Genomic DNA, 24,253 nt, shown 5'->3' with positions numbered 1-24,253 from the left:
TTTCACATTGCTAAAATATTTTATATTTAAAATCATTATTCTGAAATTTGCCAGACTCCCAAAATGATCTGTAACATACATACAAAGATCTAGTCCAATGACTTTAATTTATAGATGAGGATACTGAGACCCAGAGAGCTAAAGTAACTGAAGTTACAGGAGTGCCTAAGGATTTGAAGACTGATTCTAAATCTAGCATTTCTTTCCACTGCACTGTGCTGCTTCCCATAGCCCCAATTTCTCATTTCTTGCCCTGGGATGGCAAGAATTGAAGAGGGAATCACATCAGCTGACTTCCAGCTTGGAAACAGAACAGTGTTTTGCTTGGGCATTTTGGGGCTGCATGAGTGATGATGTGGGTCCATAGCCTCAGTCCTCTCATGGCCCCTGATGAGGCATGTTAGATTGTCTGTCCTTTCAAAGAATGTCTCCTGTATTTCCAAGACACTAAAAATATTCATGCTCTCATCTCTGTCCCTATAAGCATGAGGATTGATGAGCAGTTTAAAGTATATATCATCATACTATGCTTGGCAACCTTCTTTCACTACCTTCTCTGGATTTTTTCATCTCTATGTTCTCTCATTCCAGAATAGTTTTCTGGTCTCCCATCAGAGGTATACAACAGAAGCATGTTCCATTTGGTCAGGAGCATAAGTGACAACAGGTGAGACTTTTCTCAGCAGCTGGAAGCATGGCACGTTGGCATAAATGGCAAAATCATCTTCCTTCTGGGCAACCAGGTTGATCACATTGGAATAGATTGCATCGGGTTGGTAATGTACAGTCTTACAAGAGAGAATATCTGGTTAGATAGAACATCACAAACTTCTGGTCTCCCAAAACCACATTAATTTATCTGTTTGATAAATGAAATGCTGAGATCTCAATGTGTGATTATGAGGGATGGGGTTAACTTTGGGGATGAGAAAAAAGAGCAAGGGAAAGGCAGATAAATTTGGTTGGTCAGAGGGAATTAATCAGTCCATTTGTTTCAAGGTTGTTCAGTTGTACTTAATGATATTCAGGTAACTCCTGAATGGATATCATCAAACTTATTCATGTCATTTCATAACAAATCATTAATACATCATAATATATAATAATTGCCTAGTGTAGTGGAGAAGAATTTGGTCAAAGTTCTGACTCTGATTTATAGATGTAAGGTTTAGAGCTAGAAATGACCTCAAAAGACCATATAATCCCCATACCCATCTCACTTTATTAAAAAAAATATGAGGCTCAGAAGACTAAATTAAGCAATCCAAGGACATACAAATAGTAAATAATAAAGGTGGAATTTGAATATAAATTCTCTGACTCCAAATCCAATATTCTTCCAATATATCACTGTTTCTGAACTATCTGCATAACCATTGAAAAGTCCCCTACTTCCCACTGTTCAAAGCAGCTAAGACTATAACTTATAGATAAGCACTCAAATTTCTCAGTGCAGGTAGTTTCCATACCAAGAGTTCCCAACACTGAGCTTTAGACCAAAAATAACAATAATGACCACTCTATTATAATATCCCCAAACTAGGAAGTGCCATTGTTCAATCACTAGTAAGTTTTTGTAAAATAATTCCTATAGAACTATTTGCCAGTATATTGTCACTTCTTTAGAATAAAGATCTTAGGTGAGGTTAGCTAGAATTTGTTTGTCCATTTTTCATGCCTGAGTCTCTAAGAAATAGCATGAAAATGCTTGACTTAAAGATTTGGGAGTACTTCATTTTACTCTTTAGAGCTCTTACCTTGGACTTGAAGAGAAAGTTGTCCCATCCCTTCTGTTTCTTAAATATCCCTAAAAAATAAACAAAGCCCAGAGTCAGACAAAAAAGGGAAAGCTCATTCCTTAAATATGTTGATCTACCCCATTAGTGTGACTAACTTGGAACTTCCTCTTAATTCCTGATTCTCAGAAGGAAAAGCAGCTCTCTGGCTCTGATAATATGGAAATATATTTTGTATGAATTCACATGTATAATAGGTACTATGTTACTTAATGTCTCAAGAGGTGAGGGAGGGCTAGAAAGGAGAGTTGACATTTTAAACAAAGAATTTTTTAAAAATTTATATGTAATCGGAAACTTCCAAGGCTAGAGCCAAGATGGTGGAGTGAAGCCAGCAAATTGCTAGAGCTCTCCCACATTCCCTCAAAAAGCACATAAACCAAGCCTTGAATAGAGACTGATGGAATGAAACCACTCTCCAGTTCAAGATATATTGGAAAAACTTCAAGAAAGGTCAGTCTCATTAGGCGAAAATTGTGTTCAGCCCAGCTCCAAAAGACTCTGGGAAAGCAGGTAAGATGTTCTTAATCACAGGAAATCGGCAACTGAGATCCTGGGTCCTGGCTCAGTAAAGGATCAGATCAGTAGGGCAGCCCCTAGTCCCATTTCAGAAGGCAAACTCTGGGAAACCAAGCTCTTTCCTGAAAAGAGCAGACAAAGCTACCTCCTGCAAACACAAGGGGCCCCTCTGTTCAAAGCCAAGGCTCAGATCAGCACAGGAAGCTTGGAACAGTGCCCCCTCTATCTCACGAGAGGGCTCAACCATAAAAGTTAAAAAAAAAAAAAAAAGAAAGAAAAGAAAAAACCAAAAGAAAAGAAAAGAAAATTAGCAATGAACAGAAAAGAACCTTAATCATAGAAAGCCACTATGGTGACAGGGAAGACCAAAATACCAACTCAGGCAAGGATAAAATGTCCACAGAGGAAATCTCAAAGAGTGATATGAATTGCCCTCAAGCCCAAAGAGGCTTCTTCTAAAGTGTTCATAAAAGACTTTAAAAGGCAAATAAGAGAAATAGAAGAAAAAATGAGAAAAGAAATGAGATATATGCAAGAGAGAGTCAACAGCTTAAACAAGGAAGGCAATTTCTTAAAAAAAAATACAATTGGCCAAATGCAAAAAAAAAAAAAAAAAAAAATCATTGAAGAAAACAATACCTTCAAAAGTAGAATTAAGCAAATGGAAAAAGATACAAAAGCTAACTGAAGAAAATCACTTATTAAAAACTAGAACAAGGAAAATGGAAGCTAATGATTCTGTGAGACAAGAATCAGTCAAATAAACTAAAAAGAATGAAAAAATGGAAGAAAATGTGAACTACCTCATTAGAAAAATAGCCAACGTGGAAAATAGATGCAGAAGAGACAATTTAAAATTTATTGGTCTACCTGAAGGCAAGACCAAAAAAAGACCCTACATAGCATTCTTTAAGAGATCATCAAGGAAAACTGCTCCCAATATTTTAGAAACAGAGAGGGATATAGTTATTGAAAGAATTCATTGATCACCTTTGGAAAGAGATCCTATAAGGAAAACCCAAAAGGGAGATTGTTATAAAACTCCAGAACTATAATATCAAGGAAAAAATGCTGTAAGCTACCAGACAAAAAACAATTCAATTATCAAGAAGGAACAGTCAGGATTACCCAGGATCTGGCAGCTTCTACAATAAAGGATCAGAAGACCTAAAATGGCATATTCTGGAAGGTAAAGGACCTAGGGTTACAACCAAGAATTAACTACCCAGTGAGACTGAGCACCATTTCTCAGAGGAGGCAATGGATCTTCAATGAAGTAAGAGACTTTCAATCATTTCTATTGAACAAAAGCAACACCCAAACAGAAAATTTAATTTATCAACACGGGACTCAAGAGTATAAACATAGAAAGGTAAACAGGGGGAAATATATATTATTTAAAGGTTTTAATATCCCTAGGAGGGAAAGTGACATCTGTAACTCTTGGGAACTGTATCTATTACTGGGGCAAACAGAGAAGGGCATCACATGCACAGAGGATGTGGTTGTGAATGAACTCTGACATGATGATATCAAAGAAAAAGATGTTAAGGGGTGGGAAAAGGTCTGTACTGAAAGAAGAGGAAAGGGGAGGTATAAGGAGCCAAATTAGATCACATGAAGAGGCACAAAAGATTTATTACAATTGAGGGAAAAAAGAAAGGGGAATGAGGATTTTCTGAAGCTTGATTTCATCAATTTGTCTCTAGAAGGGAATAACTTAATTATTCAGTTGGGTATAGGAATTTGTCTAATCCTAATAAAGAAGTAGAAAGAGAAAGAGAAAAGAAAAAGGAGGGGTTGAGTAGAAGGGAGGGCAGAAATACTTAGAAAAAAGGTAAGAGAAGGGGAAAGGGGTGATAGGAGATAATGTAGTGGGTGAAGTCAGTCAAAACCCCCCACTAGTAAGGACTGTGTGGAAAGAGAGAACAAATATATATATATAGGGGAGAAAACAGGATGGGGGAAATACAGAGTTGGTAATCGTAGTGAATGTGAATGGAATGAACTCTCCTATAAAATGAAAGCAAATAGCAGAATGGATTAAAAAACAATCCTACAATATGTTGTTTACAAGAAACACATTTGATACAGTGAGATACATACAGAGTAAGGTAAAAGGAAGGAACAGAATTTATTATGCTTCAACACAAGTAAAAAAAGCAGCAATTCTGATCTCAGATAAAGCAAAAGTAAAAAATTGATTTAATTAAAAGAGATAAGGAAAGAAAGTACATCTTGATAAAGAGTATCACAAATAATGAAGTAGTAACATACTAAATGTATATGCACCAAGGGCAGCTAGGTGGCACAGTGAATAGAGCACCAGCCCTGAAATCAGGAGGACCTGAGTTCAAATCTGATCTCAGACACTTAACACTTCCCAGTTGTGTAATCCTGGGCAAGTCACTTAACCCCATTGCAGCAAAAAAAAAAAAAAAAAAAAAAAAGTTAAATCTTCAAATGTATATGCACCAAGTGGTGGAGCATACAAATTCCTGTAAGCCCGTTACAGGAAGAAATATACAGCAAAACTATATAAGTGGAGGACCTCAACTTTACCCTCTCAAAATCAAACAAGTCTAACCACAAAATAATCAAGAAAGAAGTTAGGGAGGTTAATCGGATCCTAGAAAACCTAGATATGATAGATTTCTATGTTGGAATACACGGAGAGCTGTTGAAATACATAGGAGCCACGTGACAGGGGTTGTTGGAGATCCAACCTAGAACAGATCTCCTCTTGTGAGAGGTAGTTACTATTCTCTGACTCTCTGACTGAGAGACTGTTGCATTGTCTGACCTGACCTCTCTTCCCTCTGCCTCCAATTTATCTCATTCCCAGTCTAAAACACTTGTGTCAACAAAGTCCTTCAGATGTTATGATTCACAGCTGTGGAGGCTCTTGGAGAATAACATTTCTGGAAAAAACTGAATATAGACAGAAGGAATACATCTTTTTATTTTATTTATTTATTTATTTATTTTGCTAAGGCAATTGGGGTTAAGTGACTTGCCTAGGGTCACACAGCTAGGAAGTCTTATTAGATAAATGTAATGTTCTGGTTGGTTTTCTGGAGGTCTCTGGACCAGCCTTCGTTTCAGTAGAGTAATCACCATGAGAATAGCCAGGTGTTAACATCCAAATTCCTTATTTCTTCTTGCCTGGGGCCTGGGCTAGCTTGGTTTCAGTGGAGGAAATGGAGGAGGACAGGCCAGTCACCATGGGGGTGTGAGATAGACTGAATCTGTCTGGCTGAGTTTGTCCCAGCTTATATGCTCTATTACATTATCATAGGTGTCAATCTTGTAGAACTATATTAAGTACTAAGTACATGTACTGAACTAGAGAACTATTAATCACCATGCTAAATTAGATAACCTTATCTTATCAATTCCACTGACTTAACACCTTGTAAGAATCCTTGTTTCAAGTACAGAGTTCTGGCCCATAACAGATAAACCTTGGTTAATTTGCTTAGGAAAAGGAAAGAAAAAAAAAATCATTTGTATTAAAAATGAAAAGGATGAACTTACCACCAATAAAAAAGAAATTAAAGCAATAATTGAAAGATATTTTGCTCAACTGTCTGACAGCAAATGTGACAGCTTAACCAAAATGGATGAATATTTGCAAAAATATAAATTGCCAAGATTAACAGATATAAATTACTTAAACAGTGCTATTTTAATAAAATAAATTGAACCATTAATGAACTCCTTAAGAAAAAAATCTCCAGGATCAGATGGTTTCACAAGTGAATTCTACAAAACATTTAAAGAACAATTAATTCCAATACTACGTAAACTATTTGGAAAAACAGGGAGTCCTGCCAAATTCCTTCGATGACAAATATGGTATTGACACCTAAACCAGGGAGAGCCAAAAAAGAGAATGAAAATTACAGACCAATCATCATAATGATTATTGATGAAAAAATTTTAAATAAAATATTAGCAAAGAGATTACAGCAATTTATCAGCAGAATAATACACTGTGGCCAAGTAGAATTTCTACCAGGAATTCAGGGCCAATTCAATATCAGGAAAACGATTATCATAATTGACCATATCGAGAACAAAACCAACAGAAATCATGTTACAATCTCAAAAGACGCAGAAAAAGCTTTTGACAAAATACAGTACCCAGTCCTATTAAAAATGCTGAAAGGAATAGGGATAAAAGAAGTTTTCCTTAAAATAATAAGCAGTATGTAACTAAAACCAATGGCAAGCATTATTTGTAAAGGAGAGAAATTGGATGCATTCCCAATAAGATCAGGGGTGAAAAAAGGATGGCCATTATCACCACTATTATTCAACATTGTACCAGAAATGTTGGCTTTAGTAATAAGGAAAAAAAAAGAAATTAAAGGAAAAATTTATATGTAATTGAGAAAATTTCAAAGAAGAAATAAAAATGTATTTTTTAAAAGAAAAAGCTATGTGATCCAACCAAGAGTGTCTTGCTAATTTTTTTTAACAACCAGACCTCTGAAAAACCAAAAAAATTTCTAAGTTTAACCTTATTATTATTATCATTTTCTTAAGTCTAGACAATCAATAAAACAGAAATTCAAGTCCTAAAAAATTGATCCTATATTAGAAATCTGCTTAGTGCTTGCAATTTACACAATTTATACAACCAGTTTAAAGTATGTCCAAGAGGTATCCAAGTATGTCTCAGATTCAGCCCATGTGTCTATTATCCTCTATAGAAGCATACCATTCCAATTAATCAGCTCTTTCCCTCTCTTCTTCCCAGGTAGGCTGACCCAATTTATTACCATATGTCCATTGTGGCCACTTAATAAATAGTTGATAAATGCCAAAGAAACTCACTCTTGTTCCTCCAGTTCTTCATTATCATAGACATGATACCAACAGAGAGCAGGATGAGAATGAGCACACCAGCAGAACAGGTAAGGGTGGTGATAACTATGATAAAACTAAAGAGAGACAAAGAGGAGAAATGAGCAAAGCCTCCCCATTTGGATTCAGTAACTATGCCATGAAGTGACCCTATCTAGCTTCTATACTTTCCTTGCTTCAACTCCTTCATCTTCCCTTTGCTCCAATCTCCAAAGTCCATCTATTCTTAGGCTATGGATACCATATGGCCCTCTCTTACATGGCTAATCTCTTAGAATTCCCAGTTTTACATACTGGTTTCTTACTTACCTGGTGTTGTCATTAATTTTTTGCCTGATGGTGGTATTGCTATCTCCTAGAAGGAAAAAAGAAAATGTGGTAGCCTGATTGAAGTTCAAATATGCATATGCAATCTCTAGATCTTTCACCAGATCTAAAGTCCTAAGATTCTTATAATCATATTAAGGGAAACATATGTTTAAAATAACTAATACTTCATTGCCAGCCATATAGGAAAACCATCACCTAAAATGTCCTGTAAAGTTGCTAGTGTAAATATCATTAACCCATTTTCAGATGTGAAAACTAAGACTCAGAGATATAAAATGACTTGCCTGAGTTCATACAATTATTAAGAGGAAAAGCCAGGATCAGATTCCAAGATTTCTGGCTTCAAATTCAGTGCTTTTTCATCAGGGACAGGGGAACTGAGAGGGGATAGTATCATCAATAAATGGATGATACTCTAAAATGGAACAATTAGAAGAATGGAAGGTGCAATTAGATAAATGGATATGATTAGATAGGTGTTATTATTAGAAGATGTAGAAGCATGATTTTGAATTAGGGAGGGTGTGGAAGACACTAAAATTTCCTCTAAGAACTGCTTTGGCTGTATCCCATAAATTTTGGTATGTTGCCACATTATTGTCATTCTTTTGGATGAAATTATCAATTGTGTCTATGATTTGTTTTTTTTACCCACTCATTCTTTAGAATTAGATTATTTAGTTTCCAACTAATTTTTGATCTATTTTTTCCTGGCCCTTTATTACATGTAATTTTTATTACATGATCTGAAAAAGATGCATATACTATTTCTGTCTTTCTGCATTTGATTTTGACGTTTTTATGCCCTAGAACATGATCAATTTTTGTGTAGGTTTCATGTATTATCAAGAAAAAAAAATGTATATTCCTTTCTGTCCCCATTCAATTTTCTCCACAGGTCTATTATACCTAACTTTTCAAAAATTCTATTTACCTCTTTAACTTCTTTCTTATTTATTTTGTGGTTTGATTTATCTAGTTCTGATAGAGCAGGGTTGAGATCTCCCATTATTATAGGTTTGCTGTCTATTTCTTCTTGCAGCTGTCTTAACATTTCCTTTGGGAATTTGGATGCTATACCACTTGGTGTATATATGTTTAGTATTGATATTACTTTATTATCTATGGTACCCTTTAGCAAGATGTAGTTTCCTTCCTTATTTCTTTTAATTAGATCTATATTTGCTTTTGCTTGATCTGAGATCAGGATCACTACCCCTGCTTTTTTTTTTTTTTTAACTTCAGCTGAAGCATAATAGATTCTGCTTTAACCTTTTAGCCTTACTCTGCATGCATCACTCTGCTTTAAATATATTTCTTGTAAACAATATATTGTAGGATTCTGGCTTTTAATCCAGTCTATTATCTGCTTCCATTTTATGGGAGAATTCATTCCATTCACATTCACAGTTAAAATGACTAACTGTATTTCCCACTATCTTATTTTCCTCAAGTTATACTTTTCTCTTTATTTCCCCCTTTTCCTTCTCTTAGTGTTTTTCTTCTGACCACCACCTCTCAATCAGCCCTCTCTTTTTACAGCCCTTCCCCCCTTTCTTATCCCTTTTCCCTTCTACTTTTGTTCTTCCTTCTATTAGTTCCCACTTTCCTTTCACTTTTCCCCTCCTACTTCCCTATAGAGTGAGACGAGTTTCTCTATCAAACTATATATGTATGATTTCTCTCTTTGAGCCAAATCTGAAGCAATTAAGGTTCACATAATGCTCATTATCCCTTCCTTCTTTCCCTCAATTGTAATAGGTCTTTTTTGTCTCTTCATTGATATAATTTATCCCATTTTACTTCTCCTTTCCTCTTCTTCCAGTACAATCCCCTTTCCACTCTGATTTTCTTTTCTGTATCACAATAAAGTCAAATTATAACTACACCCTCTAAATATATCCCTAACAAAGATACAGTTCTCAAGAATTAAACAACATCTTTGTGGAAGGTATTCTAGTGGGAAAAGTTAGCACGTATTTTGCATAAATAAGGTGCTTAATAATGGCTTTTAATTGAATTGAAATTAATTTTTGCATGCATTTTGCCATCTCATTAGGTCACAAGATTCAAGAGAGGAAGTGCCATATTTAACTAACTTTTTAAACTTGCCCTCAGCACTTAGTATGCTGTATTTCACAAAGTTGGTGTTTAATAAATGCTTGTTACATTTATTTGAGCATTTGGAAGCACATAAAGGTTTGAAATTGGCTAGACAGAAAGGAAGGTATATAGGAGATGGAGCTATTATTAGTCATTTTGATGCCAAGTGAAGAAGTAGGAAATATCTGTGGGGCAAGCCTCCTGGAAAGGTGCCTTCAGATCAATTTTATAATACAAGATATCAAAATAATACAAGGAGCAATTATGATGAATTTAGCTGTGTAGAAGAGAGAATTAGGTATTATAGTGATTTCTTCACCTGCTGAATGAATGTATATCTTAAAAAATTTTTGCCCTCTAAGTTTTGGTGCCCCAAGAAAAAGTCCTGATTCCTTTACCGTTATTACATCTCTGGTGGGAAATGATGCCTGCTTTTGATCAATATTGTGTAGGGAGATCAGAAGATGAAGAGTCAGAGGTGTAAGTCTGATCTCCCTCCAGTTAAGTACCAAGGCCATGACTCACTATGACAGGTTATTAACATTGCAATAGAATTTATCCTATGACCTCTGGGCATGGATGCCACAAAAAAGCTGCTCTTAACAGCAATCTAATTTCCTTTTCTCCCCCTTTATAAAATAGAGATGAATGATTTATCACTTGCATTCAGGAATTCTTTTCCAGTAAAGTGGAAAGGCAAGATTTCTGGTACTTGGAACTGATTTCTCAGAGAAATAAGTTAGTTTAGAGGTATCAGCCATTGTGGAGTGGAATGGAGAAGTTGTTGGGAAAGAAGGAAGCCATCTAAGATCAATCAGGAAATAAATGACATCAGGAGATAAACGCCAATATCTATTGAGCCTTTTGTTTCCTTAATAACTTTGAAATTGCTATCACTCATACTTCCTCCTGGCCTTTTTCCTGCCTTCCTGCTGAGATAATTGACCCAGTTACTCATATTTTTGTGAACAGAGAACAGAGGGAAAGCCAGACCAACATAATAAAAATGACAATCCTATGTAAACTAATATATTTAATCAGTGCCAGTGATAATCATACCAATAGAACTATCAAAAATACTTTATAGAGCTACAAAAAGGACCCTAATGGCCTTTTCTCAGCCTGAGTCCTCCCCTCCCTGCCTTCACCCTGCACCAGAGAGTCATACATTATATCCAAGATTTTTTTTTGAAAAAAAGAAAAAGAGAAAAAAATCAGCAAAACATTAATAATTTTTAAAAAATCTGTTGTCATATTGCAATAGTCTTTTATATGGCCTTCCTGCTTTCAATCATTTTCTCTTTCCAATTCATCTTCACCATAGCAGCTGAAGCAATATTCCTACGACCATGTTGAAGTGATAAAATGTCTGTCACTCCCTTGGTCAAGAAGCTTTCAGAGCTAAATATAAACTTTTATCCATATTCAACATTCACAGCCCTTCATGTTCTGGCTCAAGCCTATCTTTTCAGATTTTTTTTTTTTTCAAATTATTTCTTTGATTCAGTATTTTGGGCTTTGTATTTTTCAGTGTTGGACAGTTGTTATTTAGTTTTTTTCAGTTATTCCTAATTCTTTATGAGCCCCTTTGAAGTTTCTTGGCAGAGATACTGGAGTGGTTTGCCATTTCCTCCTCCAGTTTATTTTTACAGGTGAGGAAACTGAGGCAAACAGAGTGATGTGATTTGTCCAGGATCACACAGCTAGTAAGTCTAACTCCAAGCCTTGTGATCTATCCACTACACTACTTAGCTTCCATGCCTTGTACAGAGTAGAAGCCTAATCAATGATTGTTTCACTGAATTGAATAGCTACATGTCAGGAGAGCATCCCAGCATGAAGTTAGCAGGGTAGCTACTGTGTCTGGGCATAAGACTGTCAACTCCTTAAAAGCAAGGACTGTGTTTTGAAGCTGGTTTATGCTGAGCAAATGTTTATTAGATTAAATTGGATTTAACTCAATCCAATTATTATTTCCAATGTACAGGGTTTAAGAAAAACAGTTCCTGTGCTTAAGGGGCTTACATTCCCCTAGAGAGAGAGAGAGAGAGCATTTATGCAGATGAACATAAGGTAATACTAAGAGGAAAAGATCACTGACAAGTGGGAGCCCAGAAGGATGGTACCTTTAGTTCTAATGCAAGTGACTGACACCAGCTGACACTAGGATTCTAACATCGTTGTGAGCCCCATGCTCTGGGGTTTCACAACAGACATCTGAGTCAAAAGGGAGATTGAGGGATTCTTGGAGGCAGAGGTAAGGAGAAGATACCTTCCATGAATAGGTCTCAGCCTTTGCAAAAGCACTGAGGTGGGAACTGGAAAGCTAAATTTAGACCATTTTGATCTAAAATACATGATTTTTTTGTTGTTGTTGTTTGGTTGGTTGGTTGGGTTTTTTAAGAGGTAATGTCCTGGGTTATACAGCTAATAAGTGTCTGAAGCCATATTTGAACTCGGGTCCTCCTCCTTGTAGGGCAGGTGCTCCATCCAGTGGGCCACTTAGCTGCCCCTTGCATGAAGTCAATAAGTCAAAGATGGTTATATATTATGAATCTGGATGACTAAAGGGATAGAGGCTCCTTCAACAGAAAGAAGAAGGTTTAGAGGGGGAAAATAAGCAATCCTGTTTTAGACAAGCTATGTTTGAGATGCCTATGGGACATCCAAGTAGAAATGTCTAGCAAGTACAATAAAGATAAAGAACAAGATTAAGATGATAAAAATAGATTTAGAAGTTATCTGCCTTGAAAGGATAAATATTATCATGGGATCTCAAAGAGCATTGAGTTCAGCCCTTAACAATAGGAAATGGAGGATTATGAAGCTCACTTGGGTAGTAACCATCAAACCAGGTTTGAAAAGAAAGAAAGAAAAGAAAAGAAACAAACAAAGAAAGAAAGAAAAGAAAGAAAGAAAGAAGTTTGGAACTCAAATCTGGGTAATCTGACTGTCTGTGCTGCTAAACTGCTAAGGGTGGTCCTATGGGTAGAAGGGTCCTCAAACTATGCCCCGCAGGTCAGATGCAGCATCTGAGGACGTTAATCCCCCTCGCCCAGGGCTATGAAATTTCTTTATTTAAAGGCTCACAAAACAAAGTTTTTGTTTTTACTATAGTCCAGCCCTCCAACAGTCTGAGGGACAGTGAACTGGCCCCCTATTTAAAAAGTTTGAGGACCCTTGGTTTAGCCTGTCTTACCTCTACAGAATGGGAAGTCATTCTTCAGTGAAGCATTGAGGGTTTGGAAGTCCTCAGCCCTATTTTTCTGTGTGCAATTCTTTCCACTGACAGCTGTGGTCTTTTCCCAGAGTTCAAGGCTCCTAACACAATCTTTCCCTTCTAATCTGCATGGAAGGTGCTCTGAGGTGTTGTGTAGTGGGTAGCAGACACACCATACCAGGGGGTTTTCCATTCTCTTCTCTTCCATGGCTCCAGATGCTCCAGGGGGACCTGCTGGAATAGAGAGAAGTATAAACCCTCAGAATTTAGGGGAGGTCCACCCCAAGTCAGAATTAATCAAAGAATCGGCAAGCAGTTATTAAGTACCAATTATGGATAGATCTGGTCAAGCCATTCAGAGATATTATAAGGAATTCTTGTGCCTGAGGCAAATTCAGGTAAGGCAGAGCAAAAGTAGAGTCTGGACAGCAGGGAGGGGAACAGTTTGACCTTGGATATAGTTTTGCCAACAGAACTCTGACTACTACAATATATTCCATGTCTATGACTAATATGGAAATATAGTTTACATGATTGACTATGTAAAACTTATATCAAATTGCTTGCCATCTGAGTCAGGGAGAAGAATAGAGAAGGAGGAAGAGAATTTGGAACTCCCATTTCTTAAAAAAATATTTAAAATTGTTTTTACATGTAATTGGAAAAAATAAAATATTGTTTTCTAAAAAATAAATTCTATGTCAGGTTTGTATGGTTTTGCCTAAAATGTATATGCTGGATATGTTGGTTATTAGGACTTTTAAAACATGAATGAAAAAATGCAAAAGCATTTATCAATTGCAAATGCTATAATAAATAAATTGAAATTGCTTGTTGGAAATGTAGTCATTAGGTGGCATAGTGGATCAGCCTCATGGGATTGAAAGGAGGTTTGAAAATGAAAAGAGATACTATATGTAGAAGTTCTTTGCAAACCTTAAATCAGTATAAAAATGTGTGCTCCCCAGGCAGCTATATGGCCCAATGGATCGAGCACAGGCTCTGAAGATCCTGAGTTCAAATCCAGCATCAGATATTTAATACTTCCTAGATGTGTGACCTTGAGTAAGTCACTTAATCCCAATTGCCTCAGCCAAAAAAAAAAAAAAAATCTTGCTCTTTATAAAGGGAAAGTTGTAATTTAAGAGGTAGCTAGTTGGACTAAGGGATAGTGTATTGGACTTCAAAGACAGAAATATCTGAGTTCAAATCCTACCTCATATATTTACTAGCTGTGTGACCTTGGTCAAGTCATTGAGCATCCGCCTCAGTTTATTCAATTTCTAAAATCAAGATATTGGACTCTAAGGGCCCTTCCAGCTTTAAATCTATGGTGCTAAATTCAATCCCTTCATTTTAGAGATAGAAAAAAACAAGGTTGAGAGGGGTTCAAAGGCTTACTCAGAGTCATACAAGTAAGAGGTTAGAAGAAGGATTCAAACTCAGATGTCCCTGACTTCCAAATCTGGCTCTATGCATTGAGCCACCTGACCTCTAAGGTTATTTTTAGCTCTAAATCTGATACTATTAATTTCTTAAAGCAAAACTTTTCTTCTCTCTTCTCCAAAAGAACACATCTTTCCCCTTGGCAGTGGCTGAGTTATTTAGCATAAAAGAATTCTGTTAGGGAGGCAGCAAGGTGGTGCAGTGGGTAGAGCACCAGCCCTGAATCAGGAGGAATTGAGTTCAAATCTGGTCTCAGATATTTAATACTTCCTAGACCCTAGGCAAGTCACTTAACCCCAATTACCTTGAAAGAAAAAAAAATTAATTCTCTTAGGATTTGGGTTCCTACCTATGGGTTAATCTGCTTACCTATACAATCTGTTGTCCATCATTATTTTGCCTTACAACCTAACCTCTTGGGAAGATCTCTTCCTATTTTTAGAATAATGGTAATGCACACTTTAGCCCAATTGAAGAAAACTAATTCCTGGGATTCTACATAATAACTTTTTGCCTTCTAAATTTGAGTCCTCTGAGCCTACATCACTATCCAACCACTGTCCTACAATGTCTGGGAACAAGAAAATGGGATCATTATTAAAGTGTCTGAGATATCTTTTCCGTAAAAAGAGGAAATCCCAGTACTGACATCTAAAGAACTGCCATATCTCTTTTGACCTGGAAATTGGAGGGTTACTGCACCATCTTTGGTGTCAAAGCCCTCCCCTAGCCTTCGGGGGAACTGTCACCTTTCCCCATCCTTCCACACATATACACCAGCTTCAGAGGCTGGTTCTCATAACCTGATAGAGGTTTTGGTAGACTCACCTTGAGACCTAGAAAAATATAAACCACTCCAGTCCTGCTTCTAGTACTTTACTCATGGCTCTGATGGCTACCTACAAAGAATATCTTTCTTTCTTTCTTTTTTTTTTTTTTTAAATAGTTCAATCAGAATTTAACAAACATTAAATAAAATTAGTGTTTCCATATGCATTATAGAAAAGGAGGGGGCTGTACATGAATCTGTGAATTTCTTTTATGCAACACTTCTTTTAATATATATTTTTCAATACAGCTACTTCAGCTGTGTCACTTGTCAGGATGTGGCCTGTGTCTTTCCTCTCTGGGTGTGGTGTTTAGTTTATCAACAAATCATTCATTTGGAGGGTAGTTGATGTTAATGGAAAATGTAATATGCAGAGGAGTATCTGATTAGTTTCTCTTTTCCTTGGGTCACTAAATGGAAATCTAATTTATTTAGTAAACAGGCCTCTAAATCAGGCAGAAGAGAGAGAGTACCCAGAAAGTTGGGTACAAAACCCTTCAGGGGTTTGGTGAGAAGGCAAACCCCTGGAAGGATAGTACAATGAGAACATCTCTGTGTGATAGTATCATACAGTGATACAGGCCAGCAGAAAGTCATGAGGCAAAGATAGCGGTTATATGAAGAGAAAATAAAGTCTGGATATTGATAGTTCTGATGTCATTCACTCCTCATCTCAAAAATCTTCAGATATTTCCCACTGCTTACAAAATTTAAACTTTTCTGTTTGACATTCAAGATCTTCCACAATCTGACACCATCCTTTCTTTCCTATGTCACAAATCTGATAATAGACACAATTTCCCCAAATTGTTAAAAATAGGAGACCGAGGAAGTGGCTTCCCCCAATCAATTCAGTCCTTCACCTCCCCCCAAAGCTAGATAGCCAATCTCCCCAGAGATATGCCATAGAGTAAATTCCATCTATCTTTATTTTGTGACAAATGGGTAGTTCAGTGGACAGAGTACTGAATTTGGAATTAGGATGATCTGAGCTCAATCCAACTGCAAATATTTACTAGTTATATCAGCTACTAAGTTACTTGCTAACTAAGCAAATCCCCTAATTTCTTACCTCATCTGTAAAATGCGAATAATAATAGCACTTATCTCCCAGAATTGTAGTAAGGATCAAACGAGATCATATTTGTAAAGTGCTTTGCAAACCTTAAAAGTGGTATGCAAATCATCATTATCCTTATTTTTATTATCATTATCATCCATATTACACTAGGGCCACCTTTATTCTATAGTCCATATATATATTACATAAAGATGGGAGTATAAGTGACTTGCTCAAGGTGACTTAAGTGATTGTGAAGGATTTGAACCACATTCTCTGACTGAGGTGACTTAAGTGATTGTGAAGGATTTGAACCCAGATTCTCTGACTGAGGTAATTGAAGTGATTGTGAAGGATTTGAACCCAGATTCTCTAACTGAATCCAGTTATGAGGGAGCCACCAACAAGGAGAGAGGGATCCAGTAGGGAAGAAATAATACAAAAAAGGGGGAATAGCTGATGAGGTAGGGAATATAGACTTCATTATTTTAACAAGAGCAGCCCAGAGCTGTGGACATTTGGAATACTGGTTCCTCAGTCAGTTATGATTTCCTTAATAGGAGACATGAAGATTGGGGAGAGGTTCATTCAAGCTAGCACCTGAACTCCCACTAAAATGCACATAGCATTTCTGGCACTTGAAAACAAAGACTTTTGCCTTATTAGGATCTCCTTCCCTTGCAATTTTTTCCTTTTTAAAATGGTAACCTGTGTGCTGGAAGATGTTAGGAAGGTATTATCTATCTAGAATATTTTAAAATTTATCCCCCAGCCTTCAGGCGATTGCTTTAATATTTATCTGCCAGCAGAAAGCAAAATGCCTTTATTCCAAGAGACCTGCAGAGGGTCACCTTTCCCTTGCTACCTTGGGGGAAGGAGGAATAGCAGGAGCAGATGGACGATTCGACTGGAAATAACCCTGATTGAGAAGTATTGCTGTCCTTTGGCTAGATAAACATCATTATAACCCGAGACAGAAAGTAAATCATCCTGAAATGGTGTTAATGCCAAAAAAAAATCTCTCGGGGCACATTCCCTGGATTCATAGACACCCAAGAGCTAGAGCTTAAGTTTGGAAGGCAGTAGCCCAACCTTCTTATTTTTTAGAAAAAGGTGTCTGGACAGACAGATGAAGTAACTTGCCCAAGATCACCCGAATGGCATGTAAATAGCAGAGCAAAGATTTGAATCTGAGATTTGGTTTGGTTTTGAATCCCAACTCTGACTTTTAATAGCTTAAGGCTATCAAAGATTCTAAAAGCACCAGGACTTTCGCAACATGCTGTGTCTGTAGGCATTGCCTTCCCTGGCTGGATTATAAGCTCCTAGGAAACAGGGACTATTTTCACTGTTGTTTCTGAGTGCCCAATACCTCTCACCTCCATCATTTTTGACACCATATTTCTTTCCGGGATTAGCTCTGGTGGAAGCCATGATATATTGTAGCCCTGCATTCAGCTTAAAATCCACTAAAACCAAGATCATTTTCACACCAAACTCTTTCTAGCAATGCCACACCTCAGTCTTCTGTATCGGTACAGTTGTACCCAAGTCTAGGATTTTCTATTTAATTCTACTAAATTTCTTAATTTGAATCCTGGCTCCAAAACTTACTAGTTATGTGACCCGCAGTACAGAGACACTCTGGGTGGTCACAGCACCAAGAAGTTCCAGGGATTTTGTCTTGACTTTAACACTTAAAAGCACCTGAGGACCATCATGTGTCATTAACAGCTGCATGAGCTGAAACCTATGCCAGAGAGCACAGTAGATAGAGCACAGGGCCTGGGGTCTGGAGTATTTATCTTACTACGTTCAAATCTGGCCTCCAACATTTACTAGTTCTGTGATTCTAGCTAGGCAAGTCTCACTTCACTCTATTTGCCTCAGTTTTCTGCCAAATGAGCAGGAGAAGGAAATGGCCAACCACTCCAGTGGTTTGTCAAGAAAACCCCAAATGGGGTTGTGAAGAGTCAATCACGGAAAAAATGTCCTACTTAGGCTAAGTGACAACCCAGATAAGCGACCTTATAAATATAAATGCTGAACTCCCTAAGTCCATATCCCTACCTCAGAAAAAGTAAGCTAAGGCTCTGAAGGGCTGGCAGATGATTCTCAGTTGAATATGTACCCCAATTTCTCCTCTACTCTCTCTTTCCATTAAGTTTGCTTGTTTGCATTACCTTGGGCTAATGTTTTTAGTATTCCTGGGGCATCATTTCAAAACACAGGGCAAATCGTTCACCTTTTGTTCACATATTTTTTGTATACTTATACAAATATACATACTCGCATATATGTAGGTATGTATTGTGCATGTATATTTACATGTACTCTCTTCTAAAAGAACATAAGTTGTTTGAGGGCAGGAATAATTTTATTTTTGTTTTTAAATCTCCAGCACCCAACATAGTAAGCATTAAATAAATGCTTGTGATTGATTAATTTGTGTCCTATTTACCTCATCTATAAAATGGGAATTTTAAGAATAAAAAATTCTTACATTGCCCATCTTTCAGTAATATAGTGAGGAAAGCCAAAGCCACTCTATGATGACTAGAATGTAGTCTTCCAGAGGGCAGGCAGTTATTCATCTGTAAAATACAATTCTGTGATTGTCGCACATACTCCATCACCTGGCGTGGTGCTCCTCATATAGGTTGTCAACTGACAGGATTGAATTGGTTTGAAAGAAGGAAGAAAAGGCAGAGCCAGGTGGTGCAGTGGATAGAGCATCAGCACTAGAGTCAGGAGGACTTTAATTTAAATTCAGACACTTACTAGGTGTGGGCAAGTCACTTCACCCTGATTGCCTACACATATACAAAAGAAGGAGAGAGGACAGTTGTTTGTTTGTTTTTTAATGGACTGGGATGGGGGAAAGGAAAAGAAAAATTTTGGAAAGAGATAACTTGTGTCTGTGCCTCAATTTTTATTTTAAGTGTCCATTCTGATTGAACGTCAAGTCTACCCTGTTGGCTGCCAGGGAAGCCTGTTCTCTGGCTTAGGTTAACAATGCATCCTAACGTGTTCTGTGGTCCCCCATTGTAATGCCAGTTCAGCTCCTGGCTCTGAGGGCCTGGGGGCTTTTTTAGAAAGGAGTGAGTAATTTGTTTTGGAGCCGGGAAATGTTATCATTTGTGTTCCTGTGATCATTTATCATCAAAACTATTTACTGACACTTTCAACTCCTCCCCAGTTATCTTTATTTGTAAATTTCCACAGAGAGAATGGATTTGAAGGCTAATAAATGCTTGGGCTTTTTCCATTTGAACTCCCATTGGAAGCCTTATAAATTCAGGGGGAATTATAGCTAGAGGCTCAGCTGGATTCTTGTAAATATAGAAGGTTTTCCACCTCTGATTAAAGCAGCACAATACTAATCATCCTTATTCATTCCTCCATCTCTAGAAGGGAAGCCTGCCTCTACTTAGCTCTGACTTCTCTGCAGCTAGTGAATAAAAAGGTCCTTTTTCTTCTGTTCATCATCCCCCGCCCTCAGAGATAGAAGGAAAAAAAAAGGATGAAGAGAAAAACTGTAGGAGAAAGGGAGGAGAGAAGTAAGGCAGGGAAGATGAGAAAAAGGAGAAGGAGGAAGAAGAAGAAGAGAAGGAAGTAGAAAAAGAAGGTTTAAAGATGATTTGCTAATTCATGTGTGTCTCTGCAGGATGATAAAGAAAGAAAACACACTATTCATCCTGAAATCCCATTCTAAAAATTCATTTACCACAGGACACTTAGATTTACTCTCCAGAGATCCTGAGAGCAACTCATTTGGAAAATTAATCTTCATAGGCTTACTTGATGATACAGAGAAAGTGAACTGTAATCAGCAGACGGGAAATAAATGGTTTTGAGCAGAGCCAAGTAGAGTTGGGAGAGAGAAAGGGGGTGATTCTGTTTAGGTTAATCAGACTGGCTACTGTGAAATGCATAATGGATCTCAACAGCCCTTGAGGTTAAATGGAGTTCTATTTATTCTGGAATTTCATCTCAAAGAAAGATAAAGGTTGTTAGTTAAAAGCCTAAGACGTGAGCTTCTGAAGGTGTCTCATCTTGTAAGGCTTTTAGGAAATGCTTTTCCCCAAAGAGCACTCCAAAGCCTCAAGAAAAAGCATCTGGGCTTCAGTGCTATTAGAGCAAATCCCTCAAAGATCATAGAATATGGAGTTGGAAGATGCCTGAGAGATCATTTACTAATAACAACTGACATTTACATAATGCTACAAGGTCAGTAAATTGCTTTATATACATGATCTCATTTGATCCTCAACAATAACTCCTCCATTGGTAAGGATGTTGGATATTGTTCTTATTATTCTCATTTTACGGATGAGGGATATCTGAGAAAAGCTAAGTAACTTAAGACAGCTAGTGAATGATTCGAGACAGGAATGAACCCAGTATTCCTGGTTATAGTTCCAGCACTCTGCTACGAATGAGGTATGGGAGGATCGGGGACATTAAACGTCTTGCAAGACGCTTGGGCAAGAGGCAGAGGTGGAATTTAAACCGAGTTTTCTCTTATACACAGCACTCCATGTCTGGAATGTCTGGAATGTTCTCCCTCCTCACCTACCTGTCCCGTCCCAATCTGTGGACCTCCAACATCATGTCACTAACTGCCTTCCAGCCATCTCAGACTAGAGACTCGGCAGACACCTCACACTCTGCATGTCCAAAGCAGAATTTGTTATCTTTTCCCCAATCCCGCTCTTCCTCCTCTCTTCCTTATTACTGCACAAGACAGCACCGTCCTCCCAGTTCCTCAGGCTCAGAGCCTAGGAGCTGTCCTGCATCCCTCACTTTCCTTTTGCATCATGCTCCCTCCGCTCCTCAGATACTGCCGCCTCTCTTGGTCCAGGACCTCATCACTTCCCCTCTGCGCCAGAGCAACAGCCTGCTAGGGGGTCCGCCTGCCTCTCTAGATCGTACTCCATTCCGCCACCAGTCGTTATTCCTAAAGTTCAGACCGTCTCAGAGAGATGCATGTGCCTACACATACAAGTACACACACCCACAAGCATATATACATGCATGTTTTGTGTATACATATGTACACTTATATATATGCATCCACACAGCTGTATTTGTACACATGCATATGAACACATATAAATATATACTTATAAACATAGGTACACATACATGTATAAATACACACAGAAGTATGTGTATATAAGTGCACACACATATAAATATCCATACCCAAAGATATATACATATACATATATATAAATATACATGCATTCACACAGTGTATGTGTGTGTATGTAAGTGCACATATACAAATATATACATATACCCACAAGCATATATACACTCATAGATAGAAACATACACATATAAACATGTATTTATGTGTGTACACACATATATACACATACATACACAGAGATGTATGTGTGTTATATACAAGTATAGACATATAAATATACATACCCACAAGCGCACACACACACACACACACACACACACATATATATATATATATATATATATATATATATATATACTCATTTCACTTTGCCTTTGCAGCATTGAGGGCTGCTTGTATGTAAGAAGGTCTGGATCCACATCCCACTCCTGACACATAGCTATTGTGGAGACCTGAGACCTAGGTACTGGTACTCTTTGGGTAACTCTGCAAAGCAGCAGATTTTCTCACTCAAGTGCCCTACACCAACGAAAAATCACTGGTCCTTTTCTGTCCCCAGCGCCCAACATGGTGCCCGACACCTTTCAGGTGTGTAACTGTTCACAGATCAATTGATTCCCTCCGTTCATTCCACTGGGACAAACCAGGGCTGCTAAACAATGCTTCACTGTAAACTTCTCAGCGTGTACACTCCCTGAAGCATGGAGGAAGAGCCAAATACCACAGCAGCTGGAATCCAGGCTTCTTAGACCTGGGAAACATGATAGAAATCATTTAGTTCAACTCATTGTATAGAAGAGAAAACTGAGGTTCAAAGAAACAGGGTAATTTGGCCAAAATCATCAAGCTAAATAGAGAGAACCAAAAACTTGACTTTCTGATTCTATAAAGATACAATGAAACTCCCTAACTGCCAATAAGTATCTTAGTGACCCTAGGAAGTCAATCCCCTCTTTCTGGGTTTCTGTTTCTCCATCTGTACAATGGGAGGATTGGTCTAGCTATTTCCTAAGGATCCTTGCACTCCAACTTTCTATTATTCTATAAGAACTCATAACAACTCCCTAAATGCCAATGTTGTTGTTCAATTATTTCAGCCATGTCCAAATCTTTGTGAGCCCACGTGGTGTTTTCTTGGCAGAGATACTGGAGCGTCCTTCTCCAGCTCATTTTACAGTTGAGGAACTGAGGCAGACAGGGTGAAGTGACTTGCCCAGGATCACACAGCTGGGCAGTATCTGAGGCCAGATTTGAACTCAGAATGATGAGTCTCCCTAACTCCAGGCTTGGCCCTCTGCCTACTTCAACACCTAGCTCCTCTCTAAATGCAAATGAATATTACTAATTAGAGGTCTTGGTGAGACTGCACTAATAAAGAGGCTAATCTGAAATTTAATTTAACCTACAAGAGCCATTTAAAATAGCTTGCTCTCTTCTCAAAAGCTTCAATTTCCCCTTCATCCAAGCTTGCTTTTGCTATTTATTTTAGACAATCAGGCACCATATTGGAGTGAGATCCAAGCCAATCCCCTCAGAGATTCCACATTTTGTTATTAGGGTTTCCTTTCCCTTTGCATTCAGGGTTGGGGAATGGCAATGGAGAAAAAGTACATTTTCATTAATAAAAATTAACTTTTTTAGTTAATTTAATTTTTTAAAAGATGATGCTAGCTAAACTAAGTAGGCCCTGTGGGAAGAAAGAGCAGAAAAAGAGCTTTGCCTTTGCTGACTTTACAATGAAGAGGAAAGAGACAGGATCACAGAAGCCAAAAAGATAAGCAATAATGTAAGAAAGCATCACCATGCACCCTGTCTCAGAAGAAGCCCCTATACTTGAGACTCGGCTCTTTTTTCCTCAGGACCCTTAGAGTTCAGTACAGGGAGAGACCTTGATAATCCAACCCAGTCTGATTAAATGAATCCAAATCCCAAAGGAGTGGGACCCCAAGGAAAAAGAACCCAACTGAGGAGGGGAGGAGGGAAGTTGTTACCTGCCACCAGCATCAGGAGCAGCAGGGCCATCGGCTCCGGGAGAACAAGTCTGTTCCAGAGAAGGAGCTTCACCACAAATTGTGCTGTGATGGATTCTCCTCCATCCCCCCTCATCCCCAGTGTCTTTCTCAGGCCCCTCCCTCTCGATGAGGGAACGTCTTCATTTCCTGAAGTCAGCCTCCAGCCTAGAGGGAGACATGCAAATTACTACTTAATGGGGCTTGTGGAAGAACTAGCTCCCAGCCTCAGTTTCTTCATCTGAAAAATGAGGACTGGATGGTTTGGTTTTGTTTTACTTGTTTTTTATTTCTCTTCCCATTCTCACCTTGAAAACAAATCTGGTCAAGAAGGCAGTGTCTGGGAATCATAGAGTCACAATTGCTTCTCTCTGTAAGCTTCTTCTTCCTAATAATCTGTAGGACACTTAAGGGGCTTTGGCAATTGGACAAAAACAGTGTCAGGAACAAAAGAGAATTCACTTTAAACAATGCGACAAACACATTTCTCATTCCTTTCTCCTTTTGTACACTAGTCACAATACTGGATGAGATGACACTTGAATAAGGCCTAGATTAGAGATTGAATCAGAGAGTTGAATAGGTCATGTTTCTTTTAATTTTTCTTCCTTCTTTCCTTCCTTCCTCTCTCCCTCCCTCCCTTCCTTCCTTCCTTCCTTCTGTTATGCACAGTTCTCTTTTATTGTCCTGACTCAGTTTCCCTAAATTGTCCTGCCTAGGTTTCCCTAATTCTTCTGCTCAATCCTGCAGATTGATTGTAGGTAGGAAGGTCTGGATCCACATCCCACTCCTGACACATAGCAATTGTGGGATTTAATTTCTTAATTAAAGAAGAATTAATCTCTTCCCTCTTAATCAGAATATTTGATAAGGATAAAATGTTATACTCAGAATATCAGAATGCCTCCCCC

General features: G+C 37.8%; 1 protein-coding gene across 1 annotated transcript; it reads right to left on the bottom strand.

Annotated features, from left to right (window-relative positions):
- On the bottom strand, positions 1-23,431 carry LOC111720422. Its single transcript, XM_023501932.2, has 6 exons — positions 23,325-23,431; positions 12,820-13,074; positions 7,497-7,542; positions 7,158-7,264; positions 1,758-1,807; positions 1-788 (listed from the first exon to the last, which is right to left on the bottom strand). Exons 1-6 carry the CDS (start codon positions 23,353-23,355, stop codon positions 612-614), a joined length of 666 nt encoding a protein of 221 aa, XP_023357700.1. The 5' UTR covers positions 23,356-23,431; the 3' UTR covers positions 1-611.
- Between the last annotated feature and the right edge of the window lie 822 nt (positions 23,432-24,253).

Source organism: Sarcophilus harrisii, chromosome 4 (genome assembly GCF_902635505.1).
Source record: "Sarcophilus harrisii chromosome 4, mSarHar1.11, whole genome shotgun sequence".
NCBI lineage: Eukaryota > Metazoa > Chordata > Mammalia > Dasyuromorphia > Dasyuridae > Sarcophilus > Sarcophilus harrisii.
This window is presented reverse-complemented; position numbering and strand designations above follow the sequence as displayed.